Source organism: Rhinoraja longicauda, chromosome 10 (genome assembly GCF_053455715.1).
Source record: "Rhinoraja longicauda isolate Sanriku21f chromosome 10, sRhiLon1.1, whole genome shotgun sequence".
Lineage (NCBI taxonomy): Eukaryota > Metazoa > Chordata > Chondrichthyes > Rajiformes > Arhynchobatidae > Rhinoraja > Rhinoraja longicauda.
This window is the reverse complement of record NC_135962.1, coordinates 3,002,866-3,023,491: the sequence shown is the minus strand read 5'-3', so window position 1 is coordinate 3,023,491 and position 20,626 is coordinate 3,002,866. Positions and strand designations below refer to the sequence as shown.

General features: G+C 39.1%; 1 protein-coding gene across 3 annotated transcripts in view; it reads right to left on the bottom strand.

Annotated features, from left to right (window-relative positions):
* Positions 1-20,626, bottom strand: part of nemf (nuclear export mediator factor) — a 62,753-nt gene that overhangs the window by 27,870 nt on the left and 14,257 nt on the right. For all 3 annotated transcript variants that reach the window (XM_078406050.1, XM_078406049.1, XM_078406051.1), the window contains 13 exons: positions 19,291-19,380; positions 16,967-17,040; positions 15,892-15,962; positions 15,731-15,806; positions 14,769-14,831; positions 13,022-13,099; positions 12,246-12,454; positions 10,540-10,722; positions 9,274-9,337; positions 7,008-7,096; positions 5,539-5,642; positions 2,778-2,840; positions 2,579-2,691 (listed from right to left, as the gene is read on the bottom strand). In XM_078406050.1, the coding sequence (XP_078262176.1) occupies positions 2,579-2,691; positions 2,778-2,840; positions 5,539-5,642; positions 7,008-7,096; positions 9,274-9,337; positions 10,540-10,722; positions 12,246-12,454; positions 13,022-13,099; positions 14,769-14,831; positions 15,731-15,806; positions 15,892-15,962; positions 16,967-17,040; positions 19,291-19,380 (1,277 nt within the window). The remainder of the gene's footprint in view (positions 1-2,578; positions 2,692-2,777; positions 2,841-5,538; positions 5,643-7,007; positions 7,097-9,273; positions 9,338-10,539; positions 10,723-12,245; positions 12,455-13,021; positions 13,100-14,768; positions 14,832-15,730; positions 15,807-15,891; positions 15,963-16,966; positions 17,041-19,290; positions 19,381-20,626) is intronic.

Genomic DNA, 20,626 nt, shown 5'->3' with positions numbered 1-20,626 from the left:
TTGGACTCAAAGTAGATTCCAACGGACTGCGCCCTGTGAAGGCGAATGTTGAAGCAATTGCGAATGCTCCAAAGCCCAACAATGTGTCAGAGCTACGATCATTCCTTGGGATGGTGCAGTTCTATGCACGATTCCTTCCAGATTTAGCAACCGTGCTAAAGCCACTACATCATCTGTTACAAAAGGATGAGAATTGGATGTGGGGAAAGGAACAACAACGTGCATACGACATCTGCAAGAAAAACCTGACAAGTGACAAACTCCTTGTTCACTACGACACGACGCGCGAGATGAAACTTGCTTGTGATGCTTCAAGTTATGGTGTAGGTGCAGTGATTTGCCACGTAATGGATGACGGACAGGAAAAGCATATTGCTTTTGCCTCCCGCACCCTATCACCGAGTGAGCGCAATTATGCACAGATAGAAAAGGAAGCACTCAGCATTGTGTTCGGAATCAAGAAATTCCACCAGTTTCTTCTTGGCAGACCATTCACCCTAATAACTGATCACAAACCACTACTAGCGATACTGGGTCCCAAATCAGCTATACCATCCATGGCGGCATCAAGGATGCAGCGCTGGGCAATTCTGATGTCCCAGTATGACTACAAGGTGGAGTACAGAAGCTCCAAATGCAACGCAGTCGCAGATGCGTTGTCCCGATTGCCCCATGAGAACTCTGATGTGGGAAGTGAGAACTCAATCTACCCACTGCAAGTCGTAGATGAAGACTTTCCAGTGACTGCAACAGAAATTGCAGCTGAAACAGAGAAGGACACTGTGCTGAAGAGTGTCTATGAACAGACATTGAATGGTTGGACTGAAATCGAGAGTGGATCAAACTCGGAACTGAAGCCTTTCTATAATCGACGACATGAATTATCATGTGAGCAGGGATGCATAAAGTGGGGTTACAGAGTGGTTGTACCAGAGTCTTTAAGAAACAAGATTATGTACGAACTTCATGCCGAACATCCTGGCATAGTAAGCATGAAGTCAATTGCTAGAAGTTATGTGTATTGGCCTGGTATAGACAGTGACATTGAGTCACTGGTGAGCAAATGTAGTGTGTGTCAAAATTGCCGGAGTAAACCACCAAAAACACCACTGCAACCCTGGTCATTGCCAAGTAGACCGTTTCAGAGAGTTCATGTAGACTTTTGTGAAAAGGGTAATGATAATTTTCTGGTACTAGTAGATAGTCATTCCAAATGGATTGAGGCTAAGCATATGGGATCAAGCACTACTGCTGAGCGTACCAAAGACGAGTTGAGATCAATTTTTGCATGTCATGGTTTACCAGAAGAACTTGTTTCTGATAACGGACCTCAGTTTCGTTCAGAACAGTTCAAAGAGTTCATGCAGCGTAACGGGGTAAAACACACACTTGTTCCTCCATACCATCCGCCCTCCAATGGGGCGGCGGAAAGGTCTGTTAGAGTAGTCAAAGAGGCTCTCAAGAAACAGGTTTTGCAGGGTAGTTCAAAGCTCAGCATGAAACATCGTTTGGCTAGTTTCTTGCTGAAGTACAGAACCACACCACACACAACTACGGGTTATTCACCTGCAGAACTGTTGATGAAGAGAAGGCTAAGAATACGCCTAAGTCTAGTTCAACCCAATTTGGCCTCGAGAGTTGAGCAAAAACAGTTGTCAAAAACACCACTTTGACTTCCACAAAAAGGAGAGGAACTTCAAGCCAGATGAGCAAGTTCGTGTGCTCAGTCCTCCCAATAAGTCCAGTCGAGACAAATGGGATGTTGGGAAAATAGTGGAAGTGTGCGGAACAAAAAGATACTTAGTGGATGTTGGAGACAAGATCAAAAGTGTTCATGTGGATTAAATGATTCCAGCCAAAGATGAACCAAAAACTGAGCATGAATTCCTAATCCCTGAGTATTCATCTGAAAGTGAGTTAGAAAAGACTATTGTGGTTGATACACAAAATTCAGTTAGTACAGATAAAGAAACAGACTTCTCTGGTCAAGGTCAGTGTACTAAAATAGAGCCAAACAAGCCAATAGTTGAGTCTACACGTACATCTGTTACGCCTGTTGCACCTGTTACTGTTAGACGATCAGGCAGGAACCGCAAACCAGTAATTAGGTTAAATTTGTAAGTTAGACAACTCACTCTACAAGTAAAATGAAAATGTGTGAATATGTAAAATAAATGTGTTATGTTTATCATTTGAAATTTTGTAAATATGGTAAAAGTATTGGTTTAAATCAAGTATCACAACACCAAAATTGTAACTGAGTACTTGGATTTAATACTTTAAAAAAGGGAGAGCAGTGTAATGTATTCATGCATATTCATGTGCCATGTTAATGAGTGGGTGTTCCTTATTAGCCGAGAACGCTGGGTAAATAAAGGCTGGCGCGATTCAGGCAACCAACGTGTGAGTGTACTTTATCTTATGCTGTGCTGAACATAACACTATGTTTCTATAAATATATTTTTTCCCAGCAATCAAAATGTTGGCTGTGATTTTTAACAACAAATCATTTAAGTAATGTCTCATTTGAGGATGACTGCAGTGTAACAGTACAAAAGAAAAAAAAATCCACAATTACCTGATTATGATGGACCCACCACGCACTAGTGATTACACGTGCATCCCACGCTGCACTATAACACACTGCCATTGTGCCAGCTTCTGTCAATGTACGTGGAGGTATTGCCTCCCCTGCAAGTCAAAAATAAACCTTATGTCAGTAGAGAATAAAAGTAACAGACATCTACGTTTGCAATGCTGAAAGTTAATGAATTTACCTTTTTGGCTCTTAATGACACAACTGGTAGCACCATGGAGGTCAGCATGTACATAAACATCGCCTGGAAAACAAATTTATATCTACAATTGAAAAAAGGTCACATATGGTCAACATTAGCTTGGTGGTGCAACAACTGGTTTTAGTGCTCCTGGGTTCAAGGGTGAAAAGTGTTTAGGATTCCTGATAACAGGTGCATGCTAATGGATACAATACACAAACATTACTTGAAGGTTATACTTTGCTATTTATCCCTAGTTTGTCCCTGAACAGAGTGATTTGCGAAGGCCATCTCGGATGGAAGTTCAGAATCAACCAGATAGAGTAAATGTAAGAAAATAACTGCAGATGCTGGTACAAATCGAAGGTATTTATTCACAAAATGCTGGAGTAACTCAGCAGCTCAGGCAGCATCTCAGGAGAGAAGGAATGGGCGAGGTTTCGGGTCGAGACCCTTCTTCAGACTGATGTCAGGGGGGCGGGACAAAGGAAGGATATAGGTGGAGACAGGAAGACAGTGGGAGATCTGGGTAGGGGGAGGGGAAGAGAGGGACAGAGGAACTATCTAAAGTTGGAGAAGTCAATGTTCATACCACTGGGCTGCAAGCTGCCCAGGCGAAATATGAGGTGCTGTTCCTCCAATTTCCGGTGGGACTCACTATGTCACTGGAGGAGACCCATGACAGAAAGGTCAGACTGGGAATGGGAGGGGGAGTTGAAGTGCTCAGCCACCGGGAGATCAGATTGGTTAATGCAGACTGAGCGCAGGTCAGCAATCGCCGAGCCTGCGTTTGGTTTCACCGATGTAAATAAGTTGACATCTGGAGCAGCGGATACAATAGATGAGGTTGGAGGAGGTGAACCTCTGTCTCACCTGGAAAGACTGTTTGGGTCCTTGGATGGAGTTGAGGGGGAAGGTAAAGGGACAAGTGTTGCATCTCGTGCGGTTGCAGGGGAAAGTGCCCAGGGATGGGGTGGTTTGGGTAGGAAGGGACGCCAAACCAGACAGGATTTACTGATGCTGGCTCTTGTTCCAGGTTACTTTTCATTATTTGAATTTAGTTCTCTTGCCGCCATGGTGAGATTTGGATTCATGTCTGTGGATCAATTGTCCAGAAGGTTAACCATTGTGCTACCATATCATTAGCCTTGCATTTAATTTATTGAAACCACAGGACATCTGTACAAGCCTATAGAAATTTCCTTGTGTACACATTTTCAGATAAAGGTCAATGTACCAAAGAGGTCCTAACACAGAAAACTGCCCGTTTCAAAGGGATTTAAATGCAAAAATGTGAATTACTGCTTTAGTTCTCCGAATACAGTGTCGGAACACATCTAGAATACCGTGTTCAGTTTAGGCAGCAAATTTCAAGGTTATTATCCTTCGAGACTAAATGATTGAGAAATGGTCTAATGAAAGACTTTTCATAATAAGGGTATTCTGTCAGGTTATCTGGTGCTGTAATTCAGTTCAAGGAAGCACAGATCAAGGAAGCATAATTTAAAAATAGAATTCTGTTATTATGAGTGAAAGCAAGAAACATTTCTTCGCACATTAGTCGAGAAGAAATCTGTATCTTCCCCCAAAAAGTTGTAGATCTTCTTCAAATACATTTTCAAGGTGAAGAACAAAGCATTTATGTTATGTATGGAGTTTAGGAATAGGAAGTAACAATGGGCAGATGGTATAGATGGGCATAATTTAACTAAGATAGGCACAAAATGCTGGAGTAACTCAGCAGGACAGACGGCATCTCTGAAGAGAAGGAATGGGTGACTTTTTCCATTCCTTCTCTCCAAAATGCTGTCTGTCCCACTGAATTACTCCAGCATTTTGTGTCTATCTTCGGTGTAAACCAGCATCTGCAGTTCCTTTCTACACATAATTTATCTGGTTGAGTGGCTGAATTAGTAACTCCTGGTCCAACTTCCTGATTTAAAAGAGATGTAAATTCTACTGGATTTGTCAAACCCATAGGCAAAATGATGGACACAAAAAGCTGGAGTAACTCAGTGGGTCAGGCAGCATCTCGGGAGAGAAGGAATGGGTGATGTTTTGAGTCGAGACCCTTCTTCAGTCTGAAGAAGGGTCTCGACCCAAAACGTCACCCATTCCTTCTCTCCCGAGATGCTGCCGACCCGCTGAGTTACTACAGCTTTTTGTGTCTCTCTTCGATTTAGACCAGCATCTGCAGTTTTTTTCCTAGGCAAAATGATGGAGATGGATTCACTTCAGAAAACTCTAATAAAATGGTATTGATTCATATTTATTATCATTTCCGCAAATATTTGCGATGTATAAACCATTCATTTGGTAACAGTTTTGGAAGATCTGTAGAAATGGTTTCTCGAAAACCTAATTGAGACTATCTGTCCCAATATCTACACACTTAATCAATGTCAAATTTCTTCTACCTTGCAATAATATACGACACAAAGACTGCCAAATAGGAGCATTTTCTTTTTGTTTTTGCCAATCATACTGACTGCCATCATGGAAAAAGGTTAAATGTAAAGTTGGTTTGAGGACCATTCTGGGAGAATATAGTAAGCAGATGTAATGATCTTTGAGGTGCTTAATGGTAATTTTTCAATATAATCTCATGGTTTTAGGTGCTTACATAAAGAAATTATCGCAAATCCCAAGTGACTTTGCAATAGGAACTAACCACCTGAACAATATTTTAATTTAACATAAACTATTTGTAATTGCAAGAAACAATAGTTTATGAGAAAAAACACAAATGGTTCACACAAACCTGATTTAAGATAACGTTTCACAATTAACTCATTTTGCTGCTGGTCTCGTCCTGCTATTACCAGATAGTTTTCACTGCTGATAAACCATAAGAACTTCTCAAACCTACAGAGGAGGATCAGAAGTTACTGTGCAATATAAGAAAATCATTTACTCTCAAGTTCGAAGCCACTGATGGAACCGAAAAGCCAATGGGAAATCTTATATACTTCAGGGTTAAAATAATTCACAAAACCTTAGTTTCAATCTTTGAAGTTTTCTATATCTTCATACAAAGATTTGAACATTTTCAAAAATTTCAAACCTTCATTGTTTCAATTGCTGTTCTGAACTTAAAAAGGACAAAAATCTAGAATTGATTGCAATCGACTTAAATGCTGAAAATGTAATGACTTTAATTTACAAAATCGCTAGAAGGAAATATTCTTCAAGGACTATTTTGTATGCATCTGTTAGCAGATTAAACTAATTTCTCAGATTTAGTCTCAACTGATCGAAGAGATCTGTGCTCTCTGGTGTCTGTTATACAATTTATAAAATAAATTTGTAAATCTTGAATAATCCTGTAGTGATTGTGAGGATAAAATAGCTAAAGAACTGGTGCACAACGATCCCAGGTCAGAGACAGCATGAACGATTGGTTGACATGGTACTCTGAGACCTTTCTTTAATCCAAGGAAGAACTTGGATCTGAGTTGTCGCAAGATGTGCATAGCTGCTTCAAGCAATTCTTTGCTGGGCTGTCGATCTAAGGTATGGAAGGCCTCCACAGCCTTCTGTGGCAAAGAATTCCGCAGAGGGTGGTGAATCTATGGAGTTCTTTGCTACAGAAGGCTGTGGAGGCCCAGTCAATGGATATTTTCAAGGCAGAGATAGATTGATTCTCGAATAGTACGGGTGTCAGGGGTTCTGGGGAAAAGGCAGGAGAATGGGGTTAGGAGGGAGAGAGAGATCAGCCATGATTGAATGGCGGAGTAGACTTGATGGGCCGAATGGCCTAATTCTGCTTCTATCATGTATGACCTTATGAGGGTAATGTAGGATGTCATTATTTTGTACAATTCCCATTTATTAGAAATCACTGGTCAGTCAGGAGAAACTCAAGTGGGCTAAATCATGCTTATTACTCTGTACCAAACTTTGATTAAACTGGTATTAACTATTTTACCACCTTTACTGAAATTGGGGGAATAAGCCTGCCTACACCAAAGAGACCCAGTGTAAAATATATTTATTGTTACATTACTGAATCCTGCAACTAAAAGGTGCAAGTTAGTGAGAGTCCACTTCTGCATAAAAGCAGAACACTAAATTCTCAGAGTCTGAAAAGAATGCTTGGAGGCAAATTAGCCCAATTGAAATAGAGTGAAGAAAGTGAACTCACTTGAATGATACAAAATTTTACATTCCATTAATTGTATCAGTCTAGTTAGCGGGCTCTACATACTCAATACATACCACATAACCTACCAATACACTTTTCTCGCTTTCTGAATTGTAATGACAGTTTGAACTTCTTTTAACGTCTTTTTTGTCTTTTTTTCAGCTGATTTAAATGCCTAAAAAGAAACATTTTTTGAATAAATCGTTAATAAATGTCAAAATTAAGAGTTAAAATGAAAATAAAAAATAAACTTCAACAATCTAGACATTTTGAAGCCAATAGGAGGATATCTAAAGAGAAGCAATGGTCTATGCAGTACTTCAAGCCTGCTCAGCCACTCAATGAGACCGTGGTTGATCAGTGTCAGAAGTTGACTTTGCATCCATTCCCCAAATCTTCCAAGTCACTTAGTGTCGAAAATCAATTGCTCGCAAAATACTCAATGAATGAGCACTTATAACACTCTGAAGCAATCTGTAGCACATACAAAATAAAAGCATTACACGCTGGCAATATTCAGCAGTTCATGGCATGTGTGTCTTGAGAAGCAAAGTTAATATTTCAGGTCAATGAACAATTCTGATAAAAGTTTACCAACTGGAAATGTTATTGCTTTTTCTCTCTCCTCAAATGCTCGTGGATGTACTGAAAATATTTAGGAGTTTCTGTTTAAATTTGAAATTTCTAGCATTAGCAGTATTTGTTTTTGTACTAGTACATATTTGTTACAAGCAGACTCAAAATAATATTGTAATCAAGAAATCTGAGATTGCAGGATATATCCCATCCATTCCAGATATCAAAGGATCATTTTAAAAAACTAGAGGATATAGATAAGGCTCAGAAGGGGAAATCTTGCTTGACTAATCGTCTGGAATTTTTTGAGAATGTAACAAGAAAAATGGATAAGGGAGAGCCAGTGGATGTAGTGTACCTGGACCAGAAAGCCTTTGATAAGGTCCCACACAGGAGATTAGTGGGCAAAGTTAGTGCACATGGTATTGGGAATAGGGTATTGACATGGATAGAGAATTGGTTGGCAGACCAGACAAAGTGTAGGAATTAACAGGTCCCTTTCAGAATGGCAGGTGGTGACTAGTGGGGTGCCGCTGGGACAGCAGCTATTTACAATATATATTAATGATTTAGATGAAGGGATTAAGAGTAACATTAGCAAATTTGCAGATGACACAAAGGTGGGTGACAGTGTGAACTGTGAAGAGAATGTTATGACAATGCAGGGTGTCTTGGATAGGTTGGGTGAGTGGGCAGATGCAGTGTAATGTGGATAAATGTGAGGTTATCCACTTTGGTGGCAAGAACAAGAAGGCAGATTATTATCTGAATGGTGTCAGATTAGGAAACGGGGAAGTGCAACGAGACCTGGGTGTCCTTGTACATCAGTCACTGAAAGTAAACATGCAGGTACAGCAGGCAGTGAAGAAAGCTAATGGCATGTTGGCCTTCATAACGAGAGGATTTGTATATAGGAGCAAAGAGGTCCTTCTACAGTTGTACAGTGCCCTAGTGAGACCACACCCGCAGTATTGTGTGCAGTTTTGGTCTCTTAATTTGAGGAAGGAGTGCAGCGTAAGTTCACGAGGTTAATTCCCGGGATGGCGGGACTGTCATATGATGAAAGAATGGAGCAACTGGGCTTGTATTAGTTTAGAAGGATGTTGAAGTTGAAGGATGTTGATGTTGAAGTTTAGAAGGATGAGAGGGGATCGTATAGAAATATATAAAATTATTAAGGGGTTGGACACGCTAGATGCAGGAAACATGTTCTCGATGTTGGAGGAGTCCAGAACCAGGGGCCACAGTTTAAGAATAAGGGGTAGGCCATTTAGAACTGAGATGAGGAAAAAATATTTCACCCAGAGTTGTGAATTTGTGGAATTCTCTGCCTCAGAAGGCAGTGGAGGCCAATTCACTGGGTGCATTCAAAAGAGATTTATATAGAGCTCTTAGGGTTAGCGGAATCAAAGGTAGGGGGAGAAGGCAGGAACGGGGTACTGATTGTGGATGATCAGCCATGATCACATTGAATGGCGGTGCTGGCTCGAAGGGCCAAATCGCCTCCTCCAGCACCTATTTTCTATGTTTCACATGGTCCTTTAATACAGGAAAAAGAACATGTGCCGTTCTCATGCACCACCTCTTAACGACTGGTCCAGCAGAAGTATTAGAGGCATAGGAATAGGTTGCTGACCCCTCAATCTCACCTGATTCATGTACCAGTAAAGGTGCAGTATATTTTTGCAACCAATTTTTATTTCAAAATATCAGATCTATAACACAAGTGAAATGATAATAAAATAAAATTGTGCTGCAGTGTGAAATACTTCCCACCTTTTCTGCAGCTTCAACAGTCTTCTGTTCTTTCTTCGCTGCGTGTCTTTTCTGATCATAGTATCTGTATCAAAATATCATTTGAAAAAAAAAGTTATTCCAGGGTTGTGGGTATGTTTAATATGAACCTACTAAAAATAATCAAATATAAATCCTTGCGAACACGCTTGTATATTTTAAATACTAGCCACCTCTTGGCCGCGTGCAATTAAGTACAAAACCAAAACAACTCTTCATACTCCTTTTATCATTACAGATCAGATGTTATTATATCTGTGTATCACAATTAATAATTACACAAACCATGTGTACTGTGATTGATAAATCTGATTATTTAACTGTAGGTCATAACAATTTTAAGCAACATGATACAAAATAGCAGCCTGAGCATAGATATGAAGAAGGATTTGAGCAGAGCTCTTCCAAGGAGTTAATTCCAGTAGGGTGTGTTTATAAAATGTAGATTCTTGAATGTGGGAGGGAATGTAAGATCAAGCAACAGTAGTGCAAAACAGGGCTCTATAAATCTCTCAAAAACATAATTCTGATTTTTAGCAATTTCTTCATACTGGAAGTATTAAAAAAAAAGCCCTATAGTTTAGTTATACATATCCTTTCATGTACAGAAATCTCAATGTCAAAATATTCTAAAATGTTTCCAAAATAATTGCTACTACATTCAATTGATCAATTTGGCAACCACAGTTCCCAATTGAGATCTGAATACAACGCAATCTCGAATTTTAACATAAAATTTAAAGTATCTGTGATGGCAACTTCAGTCCTTTTCAATAAAGTCCTTTCCGTTTGCTATTACTTCACAAGGGGAGGGAGTGAACTTGACGCAAGCCAACGAAGAGATTTTCCAAACGTATTTTCAGTTTAATTAGTCGTTTATTGAAACGACTAATTAGTCGTTTAATTAGTCGTTTATTGAAGTAATACAAACAGGTCTGTATCTCTCCAAGCTTTCAGCTCTCATCGTCGCAGGTCTAGTAAGAACTGTATCTCGCCATACTCCCTGTGTCTGACCCCTCCCATCTATGTATCTCCAGACATACTCCTTAATTCTGGCCCCTTCCCGTCCATTATGCCCATATATGTATTCATCTCACGACAGCCCCACATAATACAGCAAGATATCTAGACAAAATAATATAACAACCTAAACAGCCAGCACAAACACAGATGGCTCCTACAGTATCAATTTAAAAGAAGATAGCAGCGTCAGTCACAGTTGTGTAGATTTATGAAATGAACACCTACTTTTTAGCATTTGCATAAGCTGACAAGCTGAGGTCCACATCGACCAATATTGGTTTGTTCTTCTGTAATAGCTTTTTCTGTTGCTTATTTTTATTCTTTTTCTTCTTGCTTTTTGTTTGTTCATTTTCAGCCTCTTGATCCAGATCAACATCTTGATCTTCGTCATCTGTTACATAAGGGTTTCTAAACAAAGTACCAAATTGTAAAGAGCCCAATCAATTCGGTGGAGAGAAATGACTACTACAGAATAAGATAGCTTCTTTAAATTAATTTATACTGTTCAAAATTGTTATTGTTTTAATACTTTTAATTGTCTAATTGATTTTTAATAATTGTGGGTTGTTATTCAACATGAGGACCATTCCAAGACCTTGAAAGACATGACAATCAGATAGGTTTTGACCCAAAATGTCACCCATTCCTTCTCTCCAGGGAAGCTGCCTGTCACACTGAGTTACTCCAGCTTTTTGTGACTATCAGATAAACCTGGGGTCATGATTTAGCTGATTGTAAAACTTTATTTTAGGGTATTTCTTGGTTTGGGCTTTCTCTGTCCCATTCACGGGCATCAATCAGGATAGTTTCAGGCAACTGGCCATAGCAGCTGACCAGCTGAAGACTCTCCAGTCTGGAAACCTTGTGATCTGACAGGAAATTCAGGAGCATACAAATTGTCCATTGATCACCTTGCTCTGAACAGGAGAACTGTTCTTTTTAAGTATGGACACTTCCCGGGTTATGTAAAGATTCTGAGAACTGGCCATAACCTGAAGTTTCATTGAGTTGAAAATGCAGTTGGCTAAGATTGCAAAAGTTGCACTAATAGGTTAACTGGGTGAAGATTAATACAGGTCTTAGTTAATTTTAGATTTCAGTTGGAATAAGTTAATTAGCACAGATCTGTACTGCAGATTCAAAACATGCCATACCATGAGAGTTACCAGTCCACAGAGTGCTGGACAAGAGAGTTTCAACCTGTAGCAGCTTATTCTGGTCAAATATTTTAATAAAATATTAAGTAGTGCATGTCAGTTTGTGAAGTTTTTTTTAAAGCTTTATATATTAGTTAATTTATTCCTTGGCTCTATGCCCTTGCAGGTATACTGTGGAATCAATAAAATAAATTGATTCAAGGATCAGCTACATTGTTATCTTCTGTGTATGGGACAGTTTCAAGGTCTCTTGTTACATTTAACTAATTCTAGTCAAGATCATATTTACAGTAGAGAACTCACTTTTTTCCTAATTTACTCATCAGCAAACAACTGGACAAGCAGGAACATTCCATAGGAAATATCCAGCAGGAAAATTCCATACATTACATCATAACTTTGAAATCTTCAGTACTATGGTCACACATTTATGTATGACTGTTAATCTCGCTCAACAAGTAATTTTAGAAGAAATGTGCTGGATGTTCAATCGTATATTCTCACTTAATAAAAATCATATTTCGTAATCCCAAAATACATCAGAATGCACACATTCATTCGGGGTGACACAGGGGTGCTGTAGGTATTGAGCCAGAACCTGCTGTTTCACATTTCCAGTACCTAGGGTTGGAATCTAGTTTCCACTGCTGTGGGATTATTTTTCAGAACTGCAGACTTGCTACTATTTTTAGTTTTCCCACTGAAACCCAAGATCTTCAGTAATATATCATGGATTAAAAGCTTACATCAAAAGACATTTTTTAAAAAGCTTACTTTAGCAACATGGTGATATGATTTGTATTTAGCTTCAACTCTTTAATGGAGCATGCAACAGGGTCTTCTTGTTCCTGAGCTTCCTTTACAATGCTCCCAATTTCCGTCCAGTCAATCTGATTAGCTAAGGCGCTGCGAATCACTTCAATCGCTTTATCAACAACAGTCAGATTAATCTCAATTAGCTCTCCTTTCAATTTATCATATTCCTATGAATGAAAAATATAGAAAAAAAGATTACTTGCATTCCCTGTAGTAACCTTTGCGTTGGATAAATGTGTCAATTCACTTCAGTGGAATCGTTAAAAAGATGAATACCTAGCCAAACAATGAGTTATTAGGAGGGGAAACATAAAACACGTTTAAAGAATTGGGTTTCGGGGAGCATCTTAAAGGTGGACTGAAGGATGCAGGATCGATTCCAGGGCATGATGGCTAATGTGCAGAGTTTGTGGAGATTGGGGAAAGGGAAAAGGATCAAACCCAGAAATAAAATGAATAAAACTGTGGGAATTTTAGACCCAAGGGAATGCCATCAGAGAAGATGCAAGCAGCAAAGTTTTGAAGGAGCCTTCAGTTTGTGAATAAGAGTTGTGAGGTAGCATTTGTACAGCTAAAATCGCCCACAAATGCTGTAGGGTACCTGTTCACATTTACAATGTAAATAATGCACCTTAAGGCTACATTATCTGTACACACGATAATGATGTCCACTACAGTAAATCTACAATTTACCATCATTCTGCACATTGTTGTAAGTGTGGGATTATTTTTACCTGATTTACTTGCAAAGATTCCAATCTTTTCTCAAGGTCTTTACGAACATTATCCAGTTTCTTTAATGCTTGTTTTTCCTTGAAGATAGAAAGTTTGGTGTTACATAAAATGTTTTCACCTATGCAGAAGTGTTTGCAAATTACACATTAATTTACTTACAACTCTACATTCATCAAGAACAAATAATTTCATGGCCTTTCAAGTTCAGCAGAGGTTGTTTTTATGTGAATTAACATTGGTCGTTAAATCACATACTTTATTTCGTGAACTGTGGAAATGTAATACTAGATTTTTACTACTGTAAAATTTAATATTATATCTAATGTTGCCTTAATCTAACTACATTAGATTAATCTAACTTAGTCAAATGATTCTGATAATTTGAGCCAAGGATGAATTTGGGATACAAGTCAATAAGACTGTCATTGCACTATACAATTACTAATATTGTAATATGTAGTGAGTTATGAATGACCTAGAAAACATTAAGAAGCACAAGTAAATGTTTTACAATTTCCACAATTTAAAATACAGTTCAATAAACTGCAATAATGTGAAGATTGCAGCTCTCACAAAATCAGGTCGTGCCCACATTAGCTAGATTGTCTAACCTGCTCACCCCACCTTTCACCATATCACCTGTACTCCAGTTCAGGGCATCACTGTCTTACCAGGCACTACAGCAAGTTGCTGATCTCCCCCCTCAACCACCCCCTGGACCTCTGTCTCTCTCGCACACAGACATTCCTGGGGCTTCTGATTTCACTTTCTTCCAATTTTGCAAACTTCCTCAATTAAAGAAGAAAGTATGATTTGGTCTATCTATTCCAGAACTAATGAACATTTTTTTTAAGCACATCAAACAGAACCATAATAAAAAAACAATGTGACATTCTTATTCCAATTTTGGCAGGAGAAATGTTCTAAAAATTAAAAGCAACAAATACATCATGTATGCTTAAAAGAGGGTGGTGCATTGCTTTGATAAAACTGTTGAAAATTATGTTAGTCAAGAAAGTGCCAGAAGCCTTCAAAATTAATTTAGGAGATTAGGAAACAATGTTAAGAACAAGACTTCATAGCTGGATGTTAGATTATATATCTGGCCATGTGTTAGATAATATTGGGGAACTCACAGACATTGTTAATGATATAGTGCCATGAAGAAACCTTTCATTTCTCTGCACACTGACACAATTCTAGAACAGTTGGAATTATTCTTCACAGGTGATGCATCCCTGAACAAGGAAGACACTAACATATTTGCAAAGGATCATTTTCTTTGTTGGCAATGAATAGGTTAAAAAAAATGATGACCCTTTAGTTGTAAATGTTGTTAATGTCAATATTATACATCCTTTGATTGCATTTGTGATACAACAAATTTGTGATTGCATTTGTGATACAACAACTAGTTGGCCTAAAGTTTCCTCCCACAGCTACACAAATCTGTTAAGTGACAAAATTTATTAATTGTTTCAATATTTTAAGTATGTGGATTATCCAATGTCCTTCTTTAAAAGTGAAGATGAGCAATCTAACAAATGTATTCAAAACAATAAAATGGTTAGTCATATGATAAATTATTGTTGCTTTAATTATCACCCTTTCTATGATGATAATTTCAAACACTGACAAAAACCTAACAGGTGGTTTAAATGCACTGGAGACGAAACAGAACTTCAATATACATTCACCGATTAAAAGGTGTTTTTTTAATATTACTTAATGAGCTTTAAACCTTACCTGCTGTAAAGCTTTTATATCTATTTTCTGACTTTCTATCTTTGAGTAAAATTCATCTACAGCCTGAACAAAAAATGTGTTACAAAATTAGTATACAAAAATTATCAATAGAAAACTGACAACTGCATACTGTATATGTTGCTATTGTTTCAGTGTTGTGCAAACCCCATTTTTCCCCACTGGGCTTGAACTTTGATATGGTGTGTTAGCAAGGTAACTACAAGTGAAGCACAAATTTCACCCAAGCTAGTACTGTTTTTACCCAAGATTAAAACCACATTTCCTGAAAAAATTGTTAGCCAATTAGTCGGAATGGAAACAAAGCTCAGTTTTCCTCTGCTTTAAACACCAACAGTGAGACAGAATATAGAACAGTACAGCACAAGAGACCCTTTGGCCCATAATGTCTGTGCCAAAATTGATGCCAAGACCATCTCTTATCTACTTGCACATAATCCATATGCCTCCCGTTCCCTGCAGGTCCCCGTGCCTATCCAAAAGTCAAATAATTTGCATTTTTACTAGTATGTGTGTCTATTTTAATAGGTCAGATCTGATTATCTTTCATGGCCCATTCCATCTGATGGGCTCAGCCTCCGCATCTGGAAAAGTAAACAGAGAGCACCAGCCCCAGTAAATTCAATGAGTAGGCCAGGTCCAGTCTAGTCCAGACCCTTGACAAGCCTACATTACTCATTGACTATTTTAAAATATCTTAGATTCAGGAAAAGCCTTGCTTAAAAGCAGCACGTTTGCAAAATTCACTGCCCACCATTTTCTAATCAGAGCATGGATTTATAAAATTAAGTTTAAAACTTAAATAGATCATTATACTATCATAATGGTCCTTAATTAAGAAAGTGTTATGTACAAACCCTTTAAAATATAAACCCACCCCGAAACTGAATAAGACAGAACATTTCATAAAGGAAATAAATAAAATCCAGAAATTTGGTTATCACCTTATCAAATGACTCAAATTCGATGGAAGAACTGTTTGCATGCTGCGCAAAAAGAAATGGATGAAATTCCTCATAGCTGTAAAAGATAAAATATTTTCTTTTAAAATGGATCCTCCAACTACCCAACAATCAAACTAGATCAACAAAAATATGAGACTTACGTTAATAACTCTTCAGGTGGCTTAGTAGGATCCAAACTTGGCTTACTTTCACGTTTCCTTATTATGTATCCCTAACCAGAAATAGAAAATAATAATTAATACATATTTATTTTTTCTAGTTTAATGACATTTAAGTATGTACATGACTTTTTTGAAAGTAACAATGCTCATTCAAGAAGGTTCTATCTGAAGACAATGGCTGAGGATCTATTGCACCCCATAAATTTCCACATTATCTCTACTTCAAAAGTATTTTGCCAACTGAGAGGCAAAGCAAAGCAGCTACGTTGCAGTTCCAGATACATGGGTTCAATCCCGATCTCCAGTGTGGGAATAAAAAACTGCAAATGCTGGTTTAAATCGAAGGTAGATACAAAATGCTGGAGTAACACAGCGGGTCAGGCAGCATCTAGGGAGAGAAGGAATGGGTGACGTTTCGGGTCGAGACCTCAAAGTTTGAAAAAGGGTCTCGACCCGAAACGTCACCCATTCCTTCTCTCCTGAGATGCTGCCTGACTCGCTGAGTTACTCCAGCATTTTGTGTCTGATCTCCAGTGTTGTCTGCGTGGATTGTGTTCTCCTTGTGATTACGTGGGATTTCCCCAGGTGCTTTAGTTTTCTCCCACACTGTAAAGGCATGCAGGTCCGATGATTGACTAGTACTGTAAATTGCCCTTATTGTGCAGGCAAGTGGTAGAATTTGGGGGAGATGGTGGGGATGTTGGGAGAATAGGCTGCAGGGAAAATTAGTGGGGGATTTGTATCTCTCCGTGAACAAACAAATTTGATGGACCAAAATGCCTCTATGCACAATGATATATATATATATATTTTTTTTTTAACTGCACCATGGATTAAAACTAAGCAAAGTTTTTATTTTGCTTTTAATAAACTATACCTCCTTATTTTGGCATCACATAATTAACCTTTGTATAAAGGTACATCTATAAGATGCAAGGATTCATATCCAGAGAGTAATCGTGATGATAAGGGATATCCAATTACAGAATGGAGAGAATAACTTGAAGGAAAATGGGTGACAGTAACACATAGGAGAAAATATTAACAAGCTTACCTGTCCGTTAAAGCTTTTTGTCTTCTCCATAAATTCCTCAGCCATCTGTAGAGCAGCCAGAAGTTTCTCTCCATCTATATATAGAAATTGAAAATTAAAATAATCAACAAAAATGCTCAGTGAGGTGGATAGCCAAAGGAAGTCTCACTAATGTTCTCATCACCAGTCACTTTACATTAAGGATCGAGGGTGGAGAATGTTGCACATGGAGGGCAGAAAGCTAGAAGAGATGCAAGGGTGGGACAAGCTGGCAAGTGAGGGGGAAAAAAGAGGGTAACAATGGACTCGGAAATGAGAGATGCATGTACAAATGAAAAGTGCAGGGTGACTGGGTTAGTGAAGAAGGTGTTCATCAGTCAGGACATTGTGTCAGGATGTAATTGTAAAAGATGTTAGTGAGGCCTCAAGAATTGTGTACAGTTTTAGTTGCCCTGCTACGATAAGTCATCATTTAGCTGGAAAGAATGCAAAGAAGATTTACAAGAATATTGGCAAGACTGAAGGGGCTGAGTTATATGGAGCGGTGGGTAGGTTAGGACTTTATTCCTTGGAACATAGAAGACTGAGGTGTGACTTTATAGAGGTGTACAAAATCATGAAGGGCATAGATAATGTTAATGTACACAGTCTTTTTGTATCCTACACATATGAGGGATAATAAGCGAGTTTGGTATCTCTATTGATCATGCGCTGGTCATAGGTCGCAGGGGCAAAACATTCTCGCCAGTTGATCTGCTGCGTAAATACAGACCTGCGTTTCATCTGTATTTTCCAGTTTTGCTTCGTAGAGGTAAGAAAATACTGCTTTAAAAAATATTAATTAGGTGTATTTATAGTTAATTTGTACAAGACTACGATGATTTTGTCAGTTTTATTGCTTTATGCTTCGGTGAATGAGCGAGATCGTGACGATTTTCTTTTGCATTGTAACTTGTACCGGAGCTGCTCCTCAAGCGGGAATATGTCGCACTTCCCAAACCATGAGTTATTCTTGGTTTTCCGGATTGTCGGCGATGCAAAAGAAAAACAAATGTCTGAGTGAATGAATTGCTGCTTTGTCTGATCAAACCCTCCCTATAATATCACCCAGAAACACATCACTCCGGTAGACATAAAATGCTGGAGTAACTTACTGGGACAGGCAGCATCTCTGGAGAGAAGGAATGGCTGACGTTTCAGGTCGAGACCCTAACCGCTCCGCTGGATGCTGACCTCTGCAGCTGCCTAATCGCTGCACGAACAGCAGCTTCAAGTTTACAGTGGTCATCCATTGACATTGAGGACTGTAGCCACCGCCCGCACAAAGCAACAATTCATTCACTCAGACGGTTTTGGTTTTTTTTGCATCGCCGACAATCCGGAAAACCAAGAATAACTCATGGTTTGGGAAGTGCGACGTATTCCCGTTTGAGGAGCACCTCCGGTACAAGTTACAATGCAAAAGAAAATCGTCACGATCTCGCTCACTCACCGAAGCATAAAGCAATAAACAGACAAAATCATCGTAGTCTTGTACAAATTAACTATAAATACACCTAATTAATATTTTTCAAAGCAGTATTTTCTTACCTCTACGAAGCAAAACTGGAAAATACGGATGAAACGCAGGTCTGTATATACGCAGCAGATCAACCGGCAAGAATGTTTTGCCGCTGCGACCTATGACCAGCACATGATCAAACTCGCTTATTTAAAGTCAACAAACCTACAAACCTGCACGTCTTTGGAATGTGGGAGGAAATCAGAGCATCCAGAGAAAACCCAGGATCGAACCAGTGTCTCTAGCACTGTAAGGCAGCAACTCTACCGCTGCGCCACCATGGCACTTAAGCTTAAGATGAGAAGGGAAAGACTTAAATCGGCCGAAGGGGCATCTTCTTCATACAAAGGGTGGTAAGAATATGAATGATCAGCCAGAGAAAGAGGCAGGTATAATAACATTTAAAAGCCATTTAGACAGGTACCTAGATAGAAAAGGTTTAGAGGGATATGGGCCTCAAGTGGGCAAATAGGACTGGCATTTAATGGGCATATTGGTCAGCATGGACAGGTTGGGCAGAAGACCTGTTTCCATACGGTATTACTCTATGATAAAGAGCTGGAGTAGACCTAAAGAACAATACTTTAGCTTAAGTTTTGTTTCTACTTTGTGTGAAACTAGGAAAATAAAAAATATCGAATTTGCCACAAAGAAATCATTTAAATCATTCTATACTTAGTAGTTTGGCAATAATTCCAGCAGTACCTTATCCTCATGCAAGAAATGCGATTTTTCAGAGCTTTTTAAAAATATATATCTTTTTAAACAACTGCCATAAATTTACCTTTGGACAAGTCAAAATCTTGGCCTATTTTTGCACTACTAGAAAATCCAAACATCATCAGGCAATGCTCGATCAATGTTGCTCCATAGGCTTTAAAATGAAAGACAAGTGGAGGTTAGGAAATTTCAGCGATTTTAAATCACCAGAAAATCGTTGCATTTTTCAAAATCAATTCTGAACGGCAGTTTTGATTCACTTTGACCTCAAGTATTGAAATAAACCAATAATGCTACTGCAGGGAAGTCTCAAAGAGACACGGTGACATGTGAGTGGTTGGGAATGGATGGGTAGGCTGAAATAATTGTCTTTTCATTAAATACGGCCACTCAGTGGAAACATTCCTGGAAATCTCTGTGCCATTACAAATATCAATAAACAAGAATTACTAGCGAGTTCAATGTTAAACTCCCTTTTTTTTTAACCCATTTCATAAACTTCCCTCTTGACAACCCCCCCCATTCTGGTTCTATCTGCCATTCACCTTTCCCTTAACGGCTCCTGATCACCTTTCTTAGTTGAACACCCTTTTCAGGTGATGGAGTTAGTCACCCGCACCTCCTCCAACCTCCTCAATTCTAGTTTGTGCTCTTCCTCTACAGCTTAATGCAGCTTCCTCTACATCAGCGTCACCAAATGCAAACTCAGAAACCTCTTTGCCGAGCTCCTGCACTCTAACTGCTGTGGTCATGTGGCTCTCCCGTTTGCCAGCCACAGATGACCCACACCCTCCTCTGTCCCTTTCTCTCCTCCTACCTAACCTGGTCCTTTCTCGCACCCCTCCCTCCAACCTTACCCTGCAGTCTCCTACCACCTGTTTCTTTTCCTCCTCGCTCGCTCATCTCACACTGGATCCCTTTCCCCTCCCTTGCATTGCTCATTCCTCCCCTACCTCTCTTGTTCCCATCTGCCACAATCCGCTCCGTTCAGTTCCATTTTTCACCTTCCTTTCCTATCTGCGGCCTTTAGTTCTCCATATCATCTATCAGCCTCTGTTGCTATCTCCACCTTTCCCTCCCGCAACTGTTTGTTATCTGCCTGTCAGCCCCCCCCGATATGTGTCCACTTATCGCTTGTTAGTTCTTGTCACATACCTTCCCCCCCTCCCCCACCTTCCCACATCCTTACACTGGCTACTTTCACCCCTACTCTTTCATTTAGACCTAAAACATTGACTGTCCATTTCCTGCCACAGACACTGCTGATCCACTGTTCCTCCCATTGCTCCTCTTTTTTTGCTACAGATTCCTGCATCTGCAGTCTCTTTTGCATGATGATCCTTTTACATTCCACTCAATATTAATTCTTCACCCTGTATGCCCAAAAACTGCTAAAATCT